General features: G+C 40.6%; 3 protein-coding genes and 1 long non-coding RNA gene across 5 annotated transcripts in view; 3 read left to right on the top strand and 1 right to left on the bottom strand.

Annotated features, from left to right (window-relative positions):
• LOC108892026 (uncharacterized) overlaps positions 1 to 20,145 on the bottom strand; it is a 35,281-nt gene that overhangs the window by 4,281 nt on the left and 10,855 nt on the right. For both annotated transcript variants that reach the window (XR_001962401.2, XR_007809202.1), the window contains exon 4: positions 2,491 to 2,671. This is a non-coding gene — a long non-coding RNA (uncharacterized LOC108892026). The remainder of the gene's footprint in view (positions 1 to 2,490; positions 2,672 to 20,145) is intronic.
• Positions 2,999 to 5,843, top strand: hoxb6b (homeobox B6b). Its single transcript, XM_018689454.2, has 2 exons — positions 2,999 to 3,913; positions 4,999 to 5,843. The coding sequence occupies exons 1-2, from the start codon at positions 3,463 to 3,465 to the stop codon at positions 5,253 to 5,255; spliced, it is 708 nt and encodes a 235-aa protein (XP_018544970.1). The 5' UTR covers positions 2,999 to 3,462; the 3' UTR covers positions 5,256 to 5,843.
• Positions 6,245 to 8,617, top strand: hoxb5b (homeobox B5b). Its single transcript, XM_018689447.2, has 2 exons — positions 6,245 to 7,094; positions 7,611 to 8,617. The coding sequence occupies exons 1-2, from the start codon at positions 6,488 to 6,490 to the stop codon at positions 7,856 to 7,858; spliced, it is 855 nt and encodes a 284-aa protein (XP_018544963.1). The 5' UTR covers positions 6,245 to 6,487; the 3' UTR covers positions 7,859 to 8,617.
• LOC108892024 (homeobox protein Hox-B3) lies at positions 17,565 to 19,909 on the top strand. The gene is made up of 2 exons (XM_018689449.2): positions 17,565 to 18,229; positions 19,214 to 19,909. Exons 1-2 carry the CDS (start codon positions 17,947 to 17,949, stop codon positions 19,777 to 19,779), a joined length of 849 nt encoding a protein of 282 aa, XP_018544965.1. The 5' UTR covers positions 17,565 to 17,946; the 3' UTR covers positions 19,780 to 19,909.

Here is a 20,145-nt window from a genome sequence, read left to right as displayed (position 1 = left end):
CTGTATGGTGAACGCCAAATTGACTGAAGGAAATCGTCTATTCTGCGAAATCCTAATAGGCCTTAATGCAAAAAATCTTTTAGCCTGAAACCACATTATTTAAACTGAAAAAAGACGCTCAATCTTTTGCGGGTCAGGTTTGGAGATTAGACGATTAGTAACAGACGGAAAGAAAGAGAACACACAAGGTTTAAGATTTAGGAGGATTGAAGCCAAAAGAATCTAATATTCTAGAATTTAATAATAATACATGTGTTGTGATTAAAGGACAATAAGAAGCTGTACAGACCTTTCTGAGGCTGGAACAGAACCAAGTGCACATCCAGTACAATGTCAATCTCACACACACACACACACAAAGAAAATTCCTCCTTAACATTTCAACATCCTCACACTTTCCCTCTCACCCAGCATCAAATCTAAACATTTCAGGCCTTGGAGAAAATAAAGATGGCGATGAGAAAGCGCGTCTTAAGCACAAAAACGGCTGCTGTTTATGAAAATTTACAACTTTGCCATGGAAGTTTACGACTCGCCTGGCTCCGGGATTGGTCGCTGCCGGTCATGTGGACAGCAGGAATGGGAACTTATTTCCCATGAGGTTATATTGCAGCTGCTGTTTTTTCCACCGCTCATTCACTTAACTCTAGTAACTCAACCTTTTCTTGGCTCTTTTGTATATGCAATACGCGTGTGTCCCCGTGTTGTGTTGTGTTGTGAGGAAGCTGGCTCGCAGTGTACGTGCGTAATTTTTTTTCCCCCAAAAGTGGACGATGGAAGCCTCTGCGCGATGTGTGTGCGCCATGTTAATGTGACTGTAGCTATATGTTCGTGAAAATGAAGGGGATCAGCACACTGCACTCCTGGATGGTGGTGGGATTTACTTTCATGAAATCACTTGAGCAAAGTGGGGAATTTTTTAAAGGGGGTGGAAAAGGGACCTGATGAGAGGAAGCGAGAGGAGCTTGAGCGGAGTGCGCACCCACACTGGAAATGATGGATTATCAACAAAGGTAAGGGCACCATGTTTCTAATATACCAGCGATTAACTCTCAGCACAAGTGCGCCGCTGCAGCTCTGTTGTTGCTGAGCTGTCACTGTAGGCCTGATGTTTATGTTACTGGAAATGGGGAAGATTAGTCCACGAGAAAATGGCAATTATCCAGTCCAAAACATCTTCTGTCTACTCTCCTTTTCTTGCGTTGTGCGACCTATTCACAACCAGTTGCTGCTCTGTCTGCGTTTAACCCGTGAGAGGCTGCGGCGCCTTCACAAGCCGCAACATTTCAGCTGAAAATCACCACAGACAGACACATTTTCTTCAGTTTGAGGCCTGTAGTGGACTGACTGGATGTTGTATGGTGGTGGCTGGTTTTGGCTGTAGGCCAGACAGGCTTGACTTTGATGATGATGATGATGGTGATGATGGTGGTCATACAAGGCCTACCTATGTTTCCTCTGAGACACGCTTTTCTTAAGAATAAGCTACAGCTACCTCTCTTTTCCTCTGCTGACATATTTCAGTCTATTTTGTGCTATTTTAGATTATTTTATTTTTTCCATTTTATTCTGAAAAACGTGTCAGACGTCTTCTATGTTGATGCTGCGTGGCGCCGTCCCCTCATCGAGCCTTTCGCCTCTTTTTTATCCACATTTTTATTCTTTTTTAACAAATATTTGCTCTGACTGTCGCTGCCTACAAATCTATGGAGCTAATAATCTCCGCATAAAACATCTTGTTGGATTTCTGGCGCATCTGCAGCGCTTTTCTTCGTCTTGTCTGGTGCTGCAGTTTTCTAAAAGAACATCATGTGATAGAAAAACAACATAAAAACAAGAAACCGTTGTCTTTCTGTCAGTGCAGCAGTTTAATCTGTTTGTTTGCACAGCAGTTGTCATGAGGCTGCAGTGGCTGCGGCCTGGTTTAGAGGCGGCGCCGTTCAACTTATTCCAAGCCCCAAATTAAGATTTGATCATTTTAATTTTTAGGTAAAACAAACTTTATCTAAATAATAATAATAATAATAAACTTTACCTAAAGAATGAACAAGAGCAGAAGCAAAATGAAAAGCGAAATCAGAATTATTCATTTTTTGCGAATATCACAAATATTTTTTCGCTGAAGATCCGCATTATTTTCACCACACGATGCTTTATTTCGTTATTTTCAATTATTTCTCATTTAGTAAGGGAACTTTTCCATGAAGGGAAGCTAATTAAATAGATAGAAATAGTCTAAAAAGAATAATAAAGCTCATAAACACAATTTATGACGCAAACTTAAAATTTTTTATGGATGAAAATCCCGTAAAGTCATGTTATCAACTCCAGAAATGGGCTTTAACGCCACTAAATTGTCGAGTAGAAGCAACTAATATGAACTGATAGTAATATTAACAGCTACTAATAATCTGTTTAATTATTACTAAACACAGATATTGATATATGAATAAATCATGATCCAGACTTGTGTCAGACACTGATACTCACGCAGTTTTCTTGCAAATGTGAAATCAGTGTCCACTTGATCACGGTGGGTGAAGGTGATGATGGTGATGATGATGATGATGATGATGATGATGTGTGTATGTGAAGCGCGTGTCCTCCTTCCTGCTCTCTGCACGTCTTCGTGGACCTGGGTCACAGCTGGAGTTGAATCAGGAGCTCACACCTTTTTAAAGAGTGAAACATCAACGTTATTGACGCAGAGTTTCAGATTTGGACTGAATAACACTTGGAACAGGATTTATGATGAGAACACAGTGTGTTATTCGTGTGTTTTGTTAAGTTGCAGTAGATTATTTGAGAGGATGGAGGAAATGAAGGTTAGAGGCAGAGGGAGATACTCGCAGGGAGGGAGATGTGCGCCAGTAATATGTGCGTAAATGGGAATAATGCGCAAAGTGTTTGCCATGTTATTGCGATGGGTTTTTTTTTCTTTCTCTTTGCATTCTGTGTGTGCGCGCGCGTGTGTCTGAGATAGAGAGGGAGGGAGAGTTTGTGCACGCGTGCTTGTTTATTACGGAGGAGGAGAAGTCCGGCTGTTTTATTGGACTGTATTTGCATAAAACGAAATGATGTGTTATATCATGTACAGCTCATATATGTGGCATTTTTGGGGTTTTTTTAAAGTGCATATGTATTTCTATGAGTCGGAGCATCTCTGTGAGTGTGTGCGTGAGCGTGCGTAAAGACCGACAGAGTCGAGCGCTTCATTTCGATTCACCGGGGACCCCTGCGCGCAACAAGAGCCCCCCATGGGTGCAATAGTGCAAGCACAGACGGCGGTGATTGGCCAGAGGTTGATCAGATGGTACACTTCCCCTCTGTATTCAGTGGCACCTCACAACCCCCCCTTTCAGCAAAAACCAAATCTCCGATAAAGTAATGGCAAAACCACTTGGACTATAAAAGACAACAAATCATATTCCTCCGGAGTATATACACCCCGTTGTCCACCCAATGAGTTCCTATTTTGTAAACTCAACTTTTCCCGTGTCTCTACCGGGAGGACAGGACTCTCTCCTGGGTCAGATACCGCTATATTCCTCGGGATACACCGATCCGTTAAGACACTACTCCAACGCGGCCACATATGGAGCAGCCAACATGCAGGAGAAGGTTTACCCGGCGTCCTACTACCAGCAGACGGGCGCAGCGGCCGCGGCCATCTACGGCCGGGCAGGCGGAGGAACCGCCTGCGACTACAACCCGGTCGGGACTTTCTACAAGGACGCGGAGGGCTCGTGCGCTTTCTCGAGCCGCGAGGACCAGCCGCTGTTTGTCACTCAGGAGCACCAGCAGCGCAAAGCGGAGTGCCCGGAGCAGACTGTCAGCATGAGCAGCAGCATCGACGACAAGTCATCCACTCTGATCTATCCGTGGATGCAGAGGATGAACGCCTGCTCCGCCGGTGAGTACAACCCTTTGACTCTGTTGTTGTCACACGGTGCCCGGAGGTAAAAGAGCGCAGGAGAGCATGAAGTGAGCACCCTGAGCCTCAGAGTTACCTGACAGCTGCGGGAAGCTTCACACCCACACTAACATTTAATCAGCCCGACATTTAGAAAGAGTGAACAACAAAGAATGATTATGAGCCGAAAGTGGAGTTTGTGATTACACTGATCGCGCACGGATCTCCACGCGCCTTCAGGCGTTTGGCTACTACATCATCATCACATACATCCACGACCACCAGCGCACGCACGCACGCACGCACGCACATACAGACTGGGCCTACATCACCCGAGCTCCAGCTTAAAGCTCTTAAAGCCTCTGTCACATGGCTTCTTCAGACTGGGCCTATTGTTAAAAAAAGAAATAAATGTCGCAAAAACACTTTTCAGGAGCGATCAAACGTCGAAAAAATTATTTCACTGTAAATGTAAAAAAAACAAAACAAACAAAAAAAAACAAGACGTTGCGCAGTGTAACTCTGACTCTACCTCACTGTTGTAGTGTTACAGAACAGTATACTGTACTCAAGACAGAAAATGCACCATGAGGTCACTTTTACGCACCACATTATTCACATTGTGGGCTACATCCTACAGTAGCCTCCATTAATGACATTATACAGAGGAGTTTTTATCATCAAATATATGTAAAGATCATTATAAACTGTGACATGAGCACAATAAAGAAACATGATAGTGATATAGAACATATATATATATATATATTAAAATGAGTATGAGCTACTGAGTGCCATCATCAGATATAAGCGTACAATATTATGAGATAAAATAGCAAATACGTTAACTAAAGTAATATGATAATTTACTGCTTTATGCACATCACTATATTATATTTGTATGTTTTAAGTTTGTGATTTAGAAGTGAAATACATTGAATTACCACTTTATTGTATTTTTTCAGATACACCACTACAGATTTTGAGTGCAATTTCAGGTAGATTTTTCTCCTACACTTTCGAAATTTACACGAGGCAAAACATTTAATTAATAATTGAATGAATTTCATTTTCTTTTTCGCCAGGCCCATTTGGCAGCAGTGGCCGCAGGGGCCGACAGACCTACACCCGCTACCAGACCCTGGAGCTGGAGAAGGAGTTCCACTTTAACCGCTACCTGACCAGGAGGCGCCGGATAGAGATCTCCCACGCCCTGTGTCTGACGGAGAGACAGATCAAAATCTGGTTTCAGAACCGCAGGATGAAGTGGAAAAAGGAGAACAAACTCCTCAATCCCTCAAAGACACCGGAGGAGGAGGAGCAGGCGGAGAAAAAGAGCTAAAATAAAAAGGGACACTTGACAAGAAAGGCATGTGTGTGTGTGTGTGTTTGTGTGCACACTCCCAAAATAAAATGATGTATTATTTCTTTGTAGATAAAGTGCTGCGAATCACATGTTAGAGACGTGTAGAGTAATAGACTTTATTTCAGTATCTGCACGGTAATAATGTCTGCATTAGGTTAAAATCAGGTCCTCCTCTTGTTTGTCCTTGTGCTCGTGTGTTTATTTAGGGGACTATGCAAAAATCCGCCAAAATGTAAATAATTTTTAGTGTTTAGTTTTGGAAAATGTCGTTACCTCATCATCATAGGCCTACTGAGTTTTATTATTATTATTATTATTGTTACATTGTTTCCCTCATGACATTAAAAGAGGCTTTGTCCTTTATTGTACATCTTGTGGTGTAGTTGTTCTACTATAATAGTCTAGGGCTTGTTGTTTACAGCTGTGCCATCGACAGTTAAATTTGTACAGATGAGAAATGTTACATGTTATTTATTGTTGTTCACCTGTGTTCAATGCACATCTGGATATTGTGTGCAATATTTTGTTTAGGAAATTGTACATAGAAATAAAGGCTTTTTGATGTATATTGGAAAATCTTGTGGTGTCATTCATGCTCAAGAAAAAGCGATTATTATTGTTATTATTATAATAAGAAATTATAAGTATTATTAAAGGGCACTGCACTGCTTCTAGTCGCAATAAGCCTATAAATTCACATAAACCAGTATAAAGATCAAAATAATTCCCAGTTTGACAACTCTGCGTGTTAATCTATCCACACTGCGCCTGATAAGTCTCTGTTATGTGTTACCTGAGCCTTTTGTGGCCTATATTATCAGACTGTTACATAAATGATGGATGACTCCGGGGCCTGACAGCGCGTCTCGGCGGAGCACTACCGCCTCTGTCCGGAAGATGGCGCTCTCTGCCCGCACGGCTCTCGGGGCGCAGCGGGGAGGCACCATTGACTGGAGCCTAACGACCATTATTTCGTCATCATTTGTAACCATGGAGCATGAATTACCTCTTGAAGTCATCAGTGAGGATTTACGACTGGTCAACAAAGGCACGTGATTCCCGAACGCTCTCCCATATTTGGCCGCATACCTGGCAAAGTACAGTAGGGCTTCATTGCTTATAATTCATGATTGCATCCATAAATCGTGCAAGCACACAGGATTATAGCGACAAAGATCTACAAATCGAGGCTTTAAAAATCCAAGCAAATGAGCTCTTACTTTGTAAACTCGTTCTCAGGGCGCTATCCAAATGGCTCCGACTATCAGTTACTAAATTATGGGACTAACGGCGCTGTGAGCGGTTCCTTCAGAGACCCTGGCACCATGCACTCCGGGTCTTTCGGCTACAACTACAATGGCATGGACCTAACCGTGAACCGCACCAACAACGGCAGCCACTTCGGTGCCGTGAGAGAGGATGCCCGGGGATTCGGGCCGGACGCCCGGTACAGACAGACGCCCAACTGCTCGCTCTCGTCTCCAGATCCGGTGCCGCCGACGTGCGCCACGGCCAGCCGGGAGCCGCTGGAACTAAAAAGCCCCTCTCCCCCGTCTGACCGGAGCACGACCTCGGTCGGCGGCAGCAACCTCAACAAAAGCAACAGCGCTCATTTCACGGAGATAGAGGACGCCACCGTCGCCTCCGAGACCGAGGAGGGCGCACACAGCAGCGGCGGCTCCGGCACGGCAAACCGGGCGCAGCAGCAGCAGCAGCAGCACCAGGAACCCAACGCCACCTCCTCCACTCCCACATCAAACGATTGCCAAACACCACAAATATTCCCCTGGATGCGGAAACTGCACATAAGCCATGGTATATTTACACATCTAATAATATTTAGTTTTGAAGGATGTCACGCTGACGGTGTGTCATAAATCTGTCAAGTGTTGCATGAGTGAGCAGGTTGGTGTGGATGATTGAAAAAAAGGGGCAGTTATTTGTAAAGTCTTTATGGGGCTGTTTGCTCCCGGTGGGGTCCAGGTTAACTGCCGCTGGAGCCTGAGAGGGAGGATGGTTTGTGAAATTGTGGATTTTGGCAAAAATGTGGAGGCTGGCTGTCGGCGAGAGCTTGAGATAAGAAAGGCGGTAATAATAACATCATAATAATACCCGTGGTGGCGTCTGAGTGTTGTTATGTGTCGTGTTGGTTGCATGTTCTCCGTCTGTGCATCAGCTCATTCCATGTTGTGACCCCTCTCTCTTGTCACGGTGAAGCCAAACTAGCAGCCAAATCCCCCCCCACACCCCCTCTATCTCTCCTCTCTGTTGTTGTTGTTGTTGTTGTTCGGTTGCAGCTGCTAATTTTCTGGATTCTCTGTAAAATTGTAGATATGACTGGACCTGATGGGAAAAGGGCCCGAACTGCGTACACCCGCTACCAGACGCTAGAGCTGGAGAAAGAGTTTCACTTCAATAGGTACCTAACCAGACGGCGGAGGATAGAGATAGCCCACGCCCTGTGTCTTTCCGAAAGACAGATCAAAATCTGGTTTCAGAACCGCAGGATGAAGTGGAAGAAGGACAATAAACTGAAAAGCATGAGTCTTGTAACGGGAGGGAGCGCCTTCCACAACTGAATAACTTTTTGTTTTTGGGGGAAGAGTTAAAATAATAATAATTAAAGAGAAAAAAAAGAGAAACAAAGAAAGAAATCCATGAGTACTGTAAAGCTATTGAAAGCGCAGCACCTTCCAGCATGCTATTGTGATAGAAAAAGAAGTATTCTGTGGTCTTAAAATGCCATTTTTAGTTAACTGTTGTTGTACTATGATAGCTTAGATGTCCTATTTGGAAAAATAAGATGTACATATTACTGGGGGTATTAATTGTCCATGCTCTTTGCTCTCTCCTCTGTCTCTATCTCTCTCTTGAAGGTGTTTAAACTTGAGCTCTTTATTGTAACTTCTTGACGGTCTAACAGGAGTAAAATTCATTGTACAGTTAAAAAAAAGAAAGAAAGAAAGAAAAAAAAAAGTTTCCAAACCATATGCTGCTCTTCATTGAATGTAATGTATTCCGGGGCCATTCAAAGCGCTTTAGTGTTAACTTTTACTGCTATTTTTTGATGGTTATCTTGTGGCCAGATCCATAAACTTTCATAAAAACAAGCCAATGTGTAGCTCTAGGATATTTTGTGCATCTATTATTATTATTATTATTATTGTTTAGAACTAATTATGAGCAATGCAAATGTATTATTCAACCTGTCAATGTGATAAATTTTTAGTGCAAAGGGTTATTCTGTGGATAGGCAGTGATGTAAGCTTTTTTTCGCCAATAAGCTTTTTGTATTTGTAAGTGAACTCATAGCGCTTGAAAATAAAAGTTTCTCTCAATTGCTTTGAACGTGTCTCGACTGTATTATCAAGTAAAATAAATACACGTAAAAGGCAAAGTCATAAGAGGGAGCTGCGTAACAAGTTGTGGTCAGTTTTTGACCCAAATTAATGATTAACCTGTGCGTAATTGTTAAAATGTCACACGAACAACAAGATTTTAGAGCTGTTTTTTTCCCTCCTGGATGCATTTCTTAGCAGAGACAGAGTGAAAGAGAAGACTTTTTAAAACTTACCTCCTCTGACCTCTTTGCAGCGAGTTGCGTGTTTGGCACGTGAGAAGTATTGTTGGTGATAAAAATCCCCCCAAAAAAGAGTGAGCTTTGGCTTACAGGTATACTATTGGCAGGGCTGAAGTTGGTAAAAATCCCCCCTTACCAAAGATTGTATAGGCCTATATTACTTACAGACTGTGAAAAGTCACGTGAGGTCCATAAAGTTGGTTTTATGGTTTTGGGGAGTAGACAATGTACTATATAATTCACAACCTTGAATGAAAGTGACGGCTTAACTGCATGGATGGGACTGGAAAGGCTGGACTGGGGAAGGAAGTGGTGTCCAGTCATATTTAGTTGGTTTAAAGCTGCTGCTGGAAAACTTGGAATAAGTGTTTCCATTAAAAATACTATGGACTGCTAATTTTCTATTTCAAAATGTCAGTTTAAAGATTAACCTTTTATCTTATTGTGAGCGCACATTTTTAGCTTTTAAAAAAAGCTGTTTACACTCCTATAGTTTGAGACCAAAGCCAGATTTCTTCCACATTTTTCCTGCAAAAAAAATCACTAATTATTTTAATGTTTTCGTAAAATCAAAATGTGTAAGTGGCTTCACAGGCCTCTGTTTCTGCTCTGCAATAAGAGATAATGATCAGAGTTTCTCCTGCTTAAAATAAAGTAACACACAAGGTGCTTAATTTTCCAAAAACAAAATATCTTTGAGAAAATAAGCCCCACATCAGGCGACTTTTAAGACTAATAAGAGGCTTTATGCAGCTGCCATGAAACGAACTTGAGCGAGGTTTGTCCTGGAGTGATTTATCCAGATCTGTCAAGTCACCGAGCGGCCAAAGGTGAAGTCTCGGACAACTCTGGAGCTGGACACAGGCTTCACTGGCTTTACATAAAGAAATCTCGGGCTATGTGCGGGGCTATAATGCATTGTCTACCGGCCACTAATAAAACATAATTAGATTATCTCCAGGAAACTAAAATTAGACTTGTGCAATATTTTTCCAAAGTCTTTCCAAAAGTCCTTTCAGGTAAAAAAAGAAAAAAAAAAAAAAGAAAAAAAAAAAAAAAGAAAAAGAAAGAAAAAAGACAAAAAGTTAAAAACAGTGGTGGGCTATATGAGTCCCAGACATTTTCCACATATTCATAACTATTAAGTGGCAATTTAACCAGCGTAATGAGTATTGCATATTGATAGGGGTAATCTGTACCCGGATCTCATGCATAATTCATAGCGGCGGGGATCATCGCTGGGTCAGTAGACGATATAGACTGCAGCCGCAGATGCGTCAGGAGGAAGCGGCGCTGCTGCTGCCAGACTTTGCACTGTCACCATCGAGACTCAGGGTCTGGAAACAAGTCTGTTTTTTGCGCACGAAAGAAGAGACTTCAATGTTTTAATTTGCAACATATTTCAAATTGTAGAAGGTAGAGACAGTGGTTTTTGCTAAAAAAAAATAAATTAAAAAAAAGTCACTGCAAACGTGCTGCGTAAACGTATCAGAATCTGCTTTGTAACAAGAGCAGTTTTAAAGGTAGAAGTTTTAAATTAGTAGAAGGTGGTGCGTGAATTACAGTAAATAATAAGACTGATAAGCCATTATAAAGCACCACAACCATTATTTTTAACAGCAAAATGGATTTTTTTTAAAGAATAAAATCTATCTCAAAACAATTTCCTGATGCAGCTTCAGTTTCAACTCAGTTAATCTACATAACAAATTGTTATATCAGCTCTACATTTGAATATGAAATAGAAAACTGTATTTATTTCACAGTTAAATCAGTAAAATGAGTCAAGCTTTATCCATTTAAAACAAGCCGCCCTTCACGTCGGATTTAATGCGGACTGACTAATTGAATCACAATGATAAAATACATGGAACAAATGTCACCTTGGACATTTTTCGGTGTTCAGTTTTTCGTGTCATGGATGCTCAACATCTGGCAGGATGTGTGTGGGTTTAGCTCTCTGCTGCTGCTGCTGTTGTGAGGTGTTTGTAATGCAGCTGTTGTACCAGCAGAGGACGCCTCAGACCGGGCCGCCTGATGATGGATGGTTTTTTTTTTCTCTTATCATCGGGGGCATACAGGTTAGAGAGCAGAAGACAGAGGAACACAGTGTCACTCTGTGTTTATTAGTTTTTATCTCTGCAGGTTTGCACAGGTTGAGTGGCGGGAATAAACCTTTAATCCCTGATACTTTGAGTTGAGAGTTTCTGTGGAGGTTGTGGCCTCATGTTGATTTTTCATTTTAAACACAGGGTTTGGTTTAACTCTTGGTTGAGACAATTAGCCTGAATTGCTTGTTATTTTCATTCTAATATTTTGGGTTTACACGTTAGTGCATTCGGAGTGACTTGGACTTTCCATTTTATTCTACTTTATACTTCTACTTCATGAAATTTCAGAGTTAAACACTGTACTTTCTACACCACTTATCCTCACAGCTGGTTACATGTCAGATTAAGATTCTACATTAAAATAATTTATAAAATACAATACAGTGTTACATATTAAACCTGTACTGACCAACCAGTTCCACCAAAGATACATCCCCCCTCTAAACTTCTCAGATTGTTTCATTTCTATCACTGTGTGAAATCAAATTATCCAGTATTTCACAAAAAAGTAAAATTAGACCGATTCTAATGGAATCCCTTCAGATTTATTTGGTGACTCTTTGAAAGGGACGAATGCATTAAACTATCTGTATATAAAGTAGTTAAAAGTACCTCCACCTGGAGCAGCCACAACAGTAAAACGCTGCCTACACATTAATAAATCAGTATTAAATATCTAATATAGCAGCCATAGGAAACATTTTACTGCAGGAAAAGTACTTTTACTTTTGATACTTTCAGTACATTAAGATGATAATACTTTTGTGTACATTTGAATGCAGGACTTTTGCTTGTAATGGAGTATTTTTATGTTGTGGTAGTGATACTTTTACTTAAAGTAAAGGATCTCCACTGCTGTGAGCATGAATGAAGCTGAAACACAGGTACAAATTATTTAAAATTAGTAAAAAAGAAAACAGTGCTTCTTGGCATATTGACTGTATACATGTACATATCTGTATCTGTAGCTGCTGACAGTGTTACAAATAGCTGTATTGCTCCCATAAGAGCTCATAAAGTGAACTAAATAATGAGTGTAAAGTGACATTCACATGTTTATGAGCTATGACGGAATATAAACCCATAACAGAGCTGTAATATGAGGTCATATAGATGTAAAAATATTCAGTCTGCTCTATAGATCCACTGTAAGCCATAAAACAAGTTTTAGTTCCCTAGTTGTGAAAACTCCCTTTGACTGGTTAAACAGTCGGAGGGTTATTTCTCTGACGTATTGACTTATTAACATTTATAACTACAGATGTGGAGGATTAAACCCCTTTATTAATTACTTATTACCATTGATAACTGCTGACTTGGTGATTAGAGCCAATTATTCATGACTTATGAACATTTATAACCACTATCTATGATTTATTAACATTTATAATGGCATACGTGGTGAAATAAACTCCTTTATATTGAAATTTAGAACTACTATCATTGACTTATCACCATTTATAACTACTGACATGACGTTTAGAGACAATTATTAATGACTTAACATTTATAACGACTATTATTGACTTGTTAACATATATAATGACAAAACTGTTGGATTAAACCCCTTTATTTGGTATTTATTATCAGTTATAACTACAGACTTAGTGATTAGGGCCAATTATTAATAACCTATTAATAATTAAAATGACAGACTTTTAACCTTAAATGTATAAGTGTCAGTCACAGTGTCACGTACGGCAGGACAAGATCACGTCTAAACGTCGCATTATAAGAGCATGATTGTTGTTATGTTGTCAGATACATTTAGATGATTTACAGTATGAAGCCAATTTTTTTTATTTTTGTTTTTACTTTATTTCAAAGGAGGCTACAGCTTTTGTCCACGTGCATGCACTGGGCTGACTACCTGTCATCTATATACACCCTGTAGATCCGAATTTGTGTAAATGTAGCAGCAGCCACAAATTCGCGTCTTGGGGAGTATGTAGGTGATGACACTTCACCTCGAGGGGAAGAAAACATTCCAATTAAGAAAAACCCGAACTGTTCTCTGTATGTTCTACTGATAATAACGAGCCTGCTATGTATTCTCTGGTTTCTGGTAAAACGTGCTGAAAGTTAAATTAGCATTTTTGTGAGTGGAGTTCTGAATAGAGTCCTCACTGACAGAGTTGCAGGCTTTCAGCAACACGCTTTTTTTCTGTCTTTATTGTTGGAGAATATGACATCTGTGAAAGTTGCAGGACAGGCCCTGAATGTGAGGCATTGTTCGGCACATCATTTATCACGTCCTCTTTTCACTGCCACTGTCTGTATAGTCGAGGAGGAGTTTTTAGTTTTGCGGGGAAATGTGAGGAGGACCTCCACAAGCAGCTCCAACACATGCACTGGACGATGAATCTGTCCCGATGAGGAGATGAGGTCGCAAAGAGAAAAGTAAGTTTATTTTAAAAACTTATTCTAGTGGCGAAGTCAGTGTGGGAGTTTGGGTTTAATGTGAGGGAATAACTGCGTAGTGGGCGGGATACTTCAAGTCCACCTACTTAATATTTCATAAAGGGTTTATAATGCACCATAATGCAGTTGTATGTAGATCTAAAACTTTTGTGTTTTTAATGTTTAGAATTTGACAGCAACTTCTACAACTCCTCTGAAATCGTATTTAGCATTAGTACAACTGTGTTTTCATTTTTCTGTCCATAGGATGAATGATTTGTTGACAAACACATTAATAAACGCTGTTGTTGTTAACTAAATATCTTTATACTGAACTAAATATATATATATAAAGCCCCTGTTTAAATTTACTTTAATCTTGTTTTAGCTGGAAACTGGTGTGTGTGTGTGTGTGTGTGTGTATGTGTGTGTTTATTTATTTACTTTGCTTATGAGTGTCTGTGGGAAATGAAGTTGCTGCCATTGTTGATTCAACTGTCTCTGAATTGATTCAGGGCAATAAATCCCCTCCTCTGTGGACACGTGGTTCCTGCAGCTAATTGACAAGAGAGGTTGCAGTGTGCAGCATTTGTCAGCGGGCCTGCAGACTGAATGGAGGGGTGGGGGTGGGGTGGGGGGTGTGTGCATGTCCATCACAGATCAGACAGGCAGCCTGAGGAGTGTGGAGGGATGATGGGATGTGTAAAGTGCAGCTCGGGGATGTTGTCATATCTGAATGACAATATACAGCACAGTTTATATCTTTACTGTATGTCTCCTTTCACTGTACTGACTTATCATGTGAGTCCATCTACACCCACCCTGTCCCTCCTCCCTCCATCCTCAGGCCTCCCTTCTCTTCTCTCATATATCAGAAGACAGTTTAGATTTTTTTAAGACAGTGCACTTAATGCTGATTTTCTTATGTCACCTTTTATCGCACCACACAGACTATCAGTAAGATTTATGGTGCAGATACATTAAGTTGCCAGTTTTTTAGGAACACCTATGTATCCTCTGGATACTGCACTTAAGTATAATTCAGGTACTACTCCTGTACTTGAGTATACCATACCACTGAGTGTATCACTTTCTGCTGCTTCACTACTACTTTTATTCCACTATATGTTTTTGACAACTTCAGTTACTTTGCCAACTCTGATAAATAACACAAATATAATCAACAACTAGATTATGATGTATTATTAGAGATTCATATGCCTGGGAAAATTTCACAACTTACCCAACACTATATAAAGAGGTTAAAATTAGGTGTTCGTTGCTACATTAAAGTGATTCTTGTACTTTAATGTGTCAATAATTACAATCCAATAATAGAGGACATTCTGCACAGTGTGTACTTTAACTCTTACTTTAAGTATATTTTGATGCTAATACTTTTGTACCTGTAACAGAGTACTTCTACACAGCACTTCTACTTTTACCAAAGTGAACGATCTGATCACTGTAAACTGGAAATTTCCATAGCTTTAAACCACATCTAATGGCCTTCATCAGCATATGGAGTCAGGTCAGCTGTAATTTACACCATGACAGCTGTAGCAGTGGAGGACGTACTCAGACTTACTTAAGTTAAAGCAGTGAAACCACAGTGTGAAAAAACTTGGTTACAAGGAACAGTCCAACTGAAAATGCCACTTAAGTATCAGCACAGTGTGCTCAACATAGGTAAATATACTCAAAGTGAGTGTTATACTATTATTTATTATATGGATACATTACTCTCGCTGTTGCATTAGTGTGTAAGCAGCATTTCACCATTTTAATTGGTCAAGGGAGCTAATTTAAACAATTCTACATGTAAATCACGTTTTATATGTAAAATCTTAATTTGTAAAGTAACTGGCTTTAAATAAATCTAATGAAGTAAAAGAAAGTACAGCATTTCCTTCAAAAATGTAGGTGTAAATGTGGCATGAAATGGAAATGCACAAGGTACATACAACTACCACAACTGCTGCACTTGAGTTAATGTACTTAGTTTCATCCTATCACTGTCAAAACTGCTTTCAAAAGCAATTCTCTATTAATATGAATCCTACAGCTTAAAGTATGAAGTTGAACGTCTTCTACAACAACTGAGCACTATATCCTGCAGGGTTACAGGGCTGCTGCATTAATTTTAGCAAAGTGTACCTAATAAACTGGCAACTGAGTGTATACACGCACATATTCTCATGTGAAGCTACAGAGACATTTAATTCAACTTTGTCTTACAGATTAAACGGAATATCAGAGTAATCAGCTCCCTGATTTTTCAAAATGTATAATTTATGCCTCAGTTTTGAAATAAGACGCTTGTATAACTTTTAGTTTTGGACATAAGGGAGCACCACGTTTCAGATTTTGGCAGCGTGCATGGCTCGGGGATCAAAGACATCCATTTACATTAATTAACGCCACTTAGTTAAATATTACCTATAAGAGCCAATCAAAGCGATCGAGCAAAACGTGAAGATGAGGGATCAAAGCGCCGCCAATCGATCCGCTGCCGCGTTTAAAACCAAACCGTGTACAGGCCTCATTACAGCCCCTACTCCTGCACCGAGACTTTTTAATGGATGCTGCTGCTGCTGCTGCTGACCACTGTCTGTCTCCAGGCTTTAGTGCTTTAAAATGACTCTATCTGATCACTCATTTAAATTAGAACAAAGAAAAATCTCATTACATAAACAAGACGTAATGCACTTGGTATGTGAGTATGACTCCATACTGATGGCTTTCTTTTGCAGGAGTAATTTATGGCATCTCCTCCTGGCATCGCTCCTATAAATTGGATGTTTGAATTTATTATTAACAGAGGCTGGACACGTTCCCTGCAACTGTTTAAAAATAAAACAGAGGTGCTTGTGTGTTCATAGCTGTGCAGAAAATGCCTCAGAATAGCAGCTTTTGGGGTCATGTCAGCAGTGGAGAGGCGACTTCTTTTAACAAACCATTCTCCTTATCTAAATCCACTTTAAAATGGGGTTCAGTAGCAAAATATTTCATCTTTTTCCCGCCCTCCATTGAGCCACGTTAATGCTTCTGGATTTTTATTCTGCTCTAATTGTCATGAAGATGTAGAAGAGGTCAATTTGCCATACAGAAAAGGCGTAAAACCCCCTCTTTCTTATCTTTATCGCAGGGGCTATTACCATATATGAAACTGGGCTTGCATGATCAGCAGAAAGGGTTTCTTTTTCCATACACACACACATACGCACACGCACACACACACCACTCACACAGGCTGACATTGTGTGCAGAAATGCTACGCAGGGCGGTGTGAGCTGCAGAAACACTGTCCACTCTGCTTCAGCCCCAAAGCCACATCACCACCATCATCTAATGCGAGAGAGAGACGCTTCCTCTGGAAGGATTATTCTAATCTAGGGGATTTTTTTATTTGCAAAAGGTGAGGAGAGCTGCTGGTGTGTTTGTTTTCTGCTGTGAGGTGAGGATTGTTTTCAGTGCGGGGAATGGGGAAGGTAAGGCAGCCGGGCTGTTGAGCCGCGGACTGGGTTATGTGTCTTTATGATTTACGAGCCTGACTCCAGCCGCGGTTCAACCAGAGTTCATAAAGCTGCATGCCTCCAGACTTTATTCTCCCTCTCACTCTGTTTCTTTCTTAGTCCTTTAAAAAAACTGCTGCTTCATAATTCTGTTCTGTTTAATCTCGGAGAAGAGTGAGTTTAATTTAATTAAGATATTAGCCGAAAAGATGGGATTTTTTTTTCTCTTTTTTGTTTCAGTTCAGGGGATAAAAACAGCTGCAGCGCACAATGGACTTCTGTATTAAGTTTGTGTTTGATGGATGAGTTTTTCAGTACAATGTGATATAACATTTAATTTTTTTCCTCTTGAAAACGTTGCAGACAGGGCTATCCATTTACTGAATAAAGGCTTTCATTTATTAACAGTCAGGGGCCTATAATGTCATTTCTGAAAACAGAGTAAAAACAATGCATTTATTTTTATATTTATATTAAATGCATTTTATTTTTTAAAGGCCTGTTTATATTTGGCATGCCTCTGTGCAGACTAATTAGTAGGCTATTATTATTTGACATGTGTTATTGCTGCCAATAATGTGCTATATTATCCTTTTGAAAAACAAAAGCCCTATAAGAAATAATCTGGTTTTAAAACCTGAAATCATTACATATGCGTTGTGTTATTTGTGTCACAACAAAAGAAAATGAACGATGTAGGTCAGTGAAGTCTGCACTAACTGCAAAGAGTAAACAACAACAAGTATTTGAATTCTTTCCCAGATTATCCTCGAATTGGTGTTTTCCAGACGGTCTATTTCTACCAAACTCTTAATTTTCCGTTGCCTCTCTGGCCAGGAGAGGCTCGCTATTCATGTCAGCATACTATTGAGTTGATAAGATGGATCATGTGGTCTCCTCCCTGATTCTGTCTCCGTCTTTTTTCTTCCTGGATCCTCTCAGGCCAGAAGCCCAGGGCTCTCTGGAAACCTGCCATGTGACATTTGGCTGCCAGCGCTCCGTCAGAAGGTCAAAGAGGAGGAGGAGGAGGAGGAGGGAGGGGAGAACCCGGTGCACGTTTAATGGAAATGCAGAAAACTAGCAGCACTGCACACAACATCCACCACCACCATCACGACAACTACCTCAGTGACTCCCTGCATGATGTCAGCGGGTTCGGGTGCGCTCACCAAGCAGCAGCCGCAGCCGCACACCAACAACAACTGGCGCAAGTGGAGACGCTAGAGCACACATTTCCCCGGAGGTCAAAACAGCAAAACCCTAAGTTTAACATGAGCAGAAAGATTTTCCCCTGGATGAAAGAGTCCAGACAGTCAAATCAGAAACACGGCAGGAGAATCTCAGGTTTGTAAAGGACATAAAGACACTGTTTACAAATGAGGCCTTTTCATTTATGATCCATTTAATGAGCTCTTATACAGTTAATTGAGGGAATTAGCTTTTTTGTTGTTGTTGTTGCCATTTTCAGGTTCAAAAGGTCACGTAGCTATTAATCATGTTCAGCCAGGCATGTAGCAGGAGGGTAAATACACCTTGGTTCAGATTTTTAGACCCACATTAGTTTAAAGTGAGTAAACAACATTTATTTACTTATTTACTTACTACAAAATAGAACTTAAGTGCTTTAAAAAACTATGAAAATTATGGAAATAATTGGGACAAAGCAAAGAAGTTTAAATGGAATTAATCCATAAAAGCCAGTTTATAAAATATGAATGAGTCTATCTGAAAATGATGATTCGTTCTTTTCTATTTAAGTCAAGTTGATTTATATATTGTACGACAAAAATTCGCGTTTTTTTTTTTTAACAATTTGTAAGGAGAATAGTTTAGTTTTACTGACAGGACATATAGCACTTTTTGAAGACAGCCAGATAAACTACTTGGCCATTATTGTTGTCAAAGTTTTGTGAAACACCACAGGCCCTCAGTGAAAACGTTGTTGTTCTTTTCTTTCTGTATTCGTGTTTTTCCCCTTCATCTCTCCCTGTGATGTCGCTGGTTTTTATGCCTGTTGTCTAATTATCATTTATGTATTTATTTATCTATTTAAGATATACTTGTAGGATAGGTTCCCGGTTGACAGTTTAGTATAAATGGGGCAAAAAAAAAAAAAAAAAAACATGAACAGAGCTAATTAGTAAACAGAAACCTGACAGTAAACGATGCACAGTCAGTGAGAGCAGATAGAAAAGAGCTGAAAATAGCCTTGAACTTACTAAATTAGGGTAAAATAACATTTTTAAAAAACCTCCTATTTACCGCCTGCACTCAGTGAGTGCTGCCTGTCCAACCTTCTGTTTTCTACCCGTTTGTCTGTTTGCACAGACTGCACCGTCAACGAGAAGTGTCCAAGCGCGACCCCGGCATCCAAGCGGACGCGCACCGCGTACACGAGCGCGCAACTGGTGGAGCTGGAAAAGGAGTTCCACTTCAGCCGCTACCTGTGCAGGCCGCGGCGGGTGGAGATGGCCAGCCTGCTCAACCTCCACGAGAGGCAGATCAAGATCTGGTTCCAGAACCGGAGGATGAAACAGAAGAAGGATGAGAGAGTGCAGGGCCTCAACACCACCTCCTCCTCCTCACCCCCGTCATCCCCCTCCGCCCCGGGCAGCCCCACTCTGTCGAGCCTGGGTTATGTTCATCTGGGCGGGGATTACCAGCCGGCCTCTCCTCCGCTCAAGTCCCAACAACATCAGCCACATCAGCCGTCGTACCCCGCAGAATACTCCAAATACCCAGCTCCAGGCTTCACGCACGGCCCGCAGTTTGACGTGCAGTACAACACAACGCACACAACAATCCCAGATCTGGATGTGAACGGCTCATATTTCTCACAGAGCTGCACTCCACAGGACAGAATCATGCAAGCTCCAAAACTGACTCATCTGTAGCAGACGAGATGTAGATTCTGTGAATTCATCCGACTCTCCACAAAAACACTACTGATCTGTCTTGAAGCATGCTTTATTTATTTATTTATTTATTGAACTAATAATCTAAAAATATTAGTCTCGAGCCCTATTTATTTGCATTTATGCATATTTATTCTTCTTGATCATTTTATCCGTTGTTGTGTTAACTTTTACGCATGAGCCTCCTCTAATCATTAGCCCAGAGATGCTATAATGTGGCTTAAATTAAAATGTGCACTGCTGTTATTTAGGCAACATAAAATAAAAAGCAGTTTACTGAGATTTCACCCAGTCAGACTCTCCAGAGTAAACATTCCTCCAAGAGCCAGTGTACAATAAGACGGC

The sequence above is a fragment of the Lates calcarifer genome, linkage group LG23, assembly GCF_001640805.2.
Source record: "Lates calcarifer isolate ASB-BC8 linkage group LG23, TLL_Latcal_v3, whole genome shotgun sequence".
Lineage (NCBI taxonomy): Eukaryota > Metazoa > Chordata > Actinopteri > Centropomidae > Lates > Lates calcarifer.
Note: the sequence above shows the minus strand (reverse complement) of the source record. Positions and strands in the feature narration are given on the sequence as shown.

Coding starts and splice junctions, on each gene's coding strand:
- hoxb6b (XM_018689454.2), top strand. CDS start 3,463: ATGAGTTCCTATTTTGTAAACTCAACTTTTCCCGTGTCTCTACCGGGA. Junction 3,914..4,998: donor GATGAACGCCTGCTCCGCCG/GTGAGTACAACC, acceptor CTTTTTCGCCAG/GCCCATTTGGCAGCAGTGGC.
- hoxb5b (XM_018689447.2), top strand. CDS start 6,488: ATGAGCTCTTACTTTGTAAACTCGTTCTCAGGGCGCTATCCAAATGGC. Junction 7,095..7,610: donor GAAACTGCACATAAGCCATG/GTATATTTACAC, acceptor GTAAAATTGTAG/ATATGACTGGACCTGATGGG.
- LOC108892024 (XM_018689449.2), top strand. CDS start 17,947: ATGGAAATGCAGAAAACTAGCAGCACTGCACACAACATCCACCACCAC. Junction 18,230..19,213: donor ACACGGCAGGAGAATCTCAG/GTTTGTAAAGGA, acceptor CTGTTTGCACAG/ACTGCACCGTCAACGAGAAG.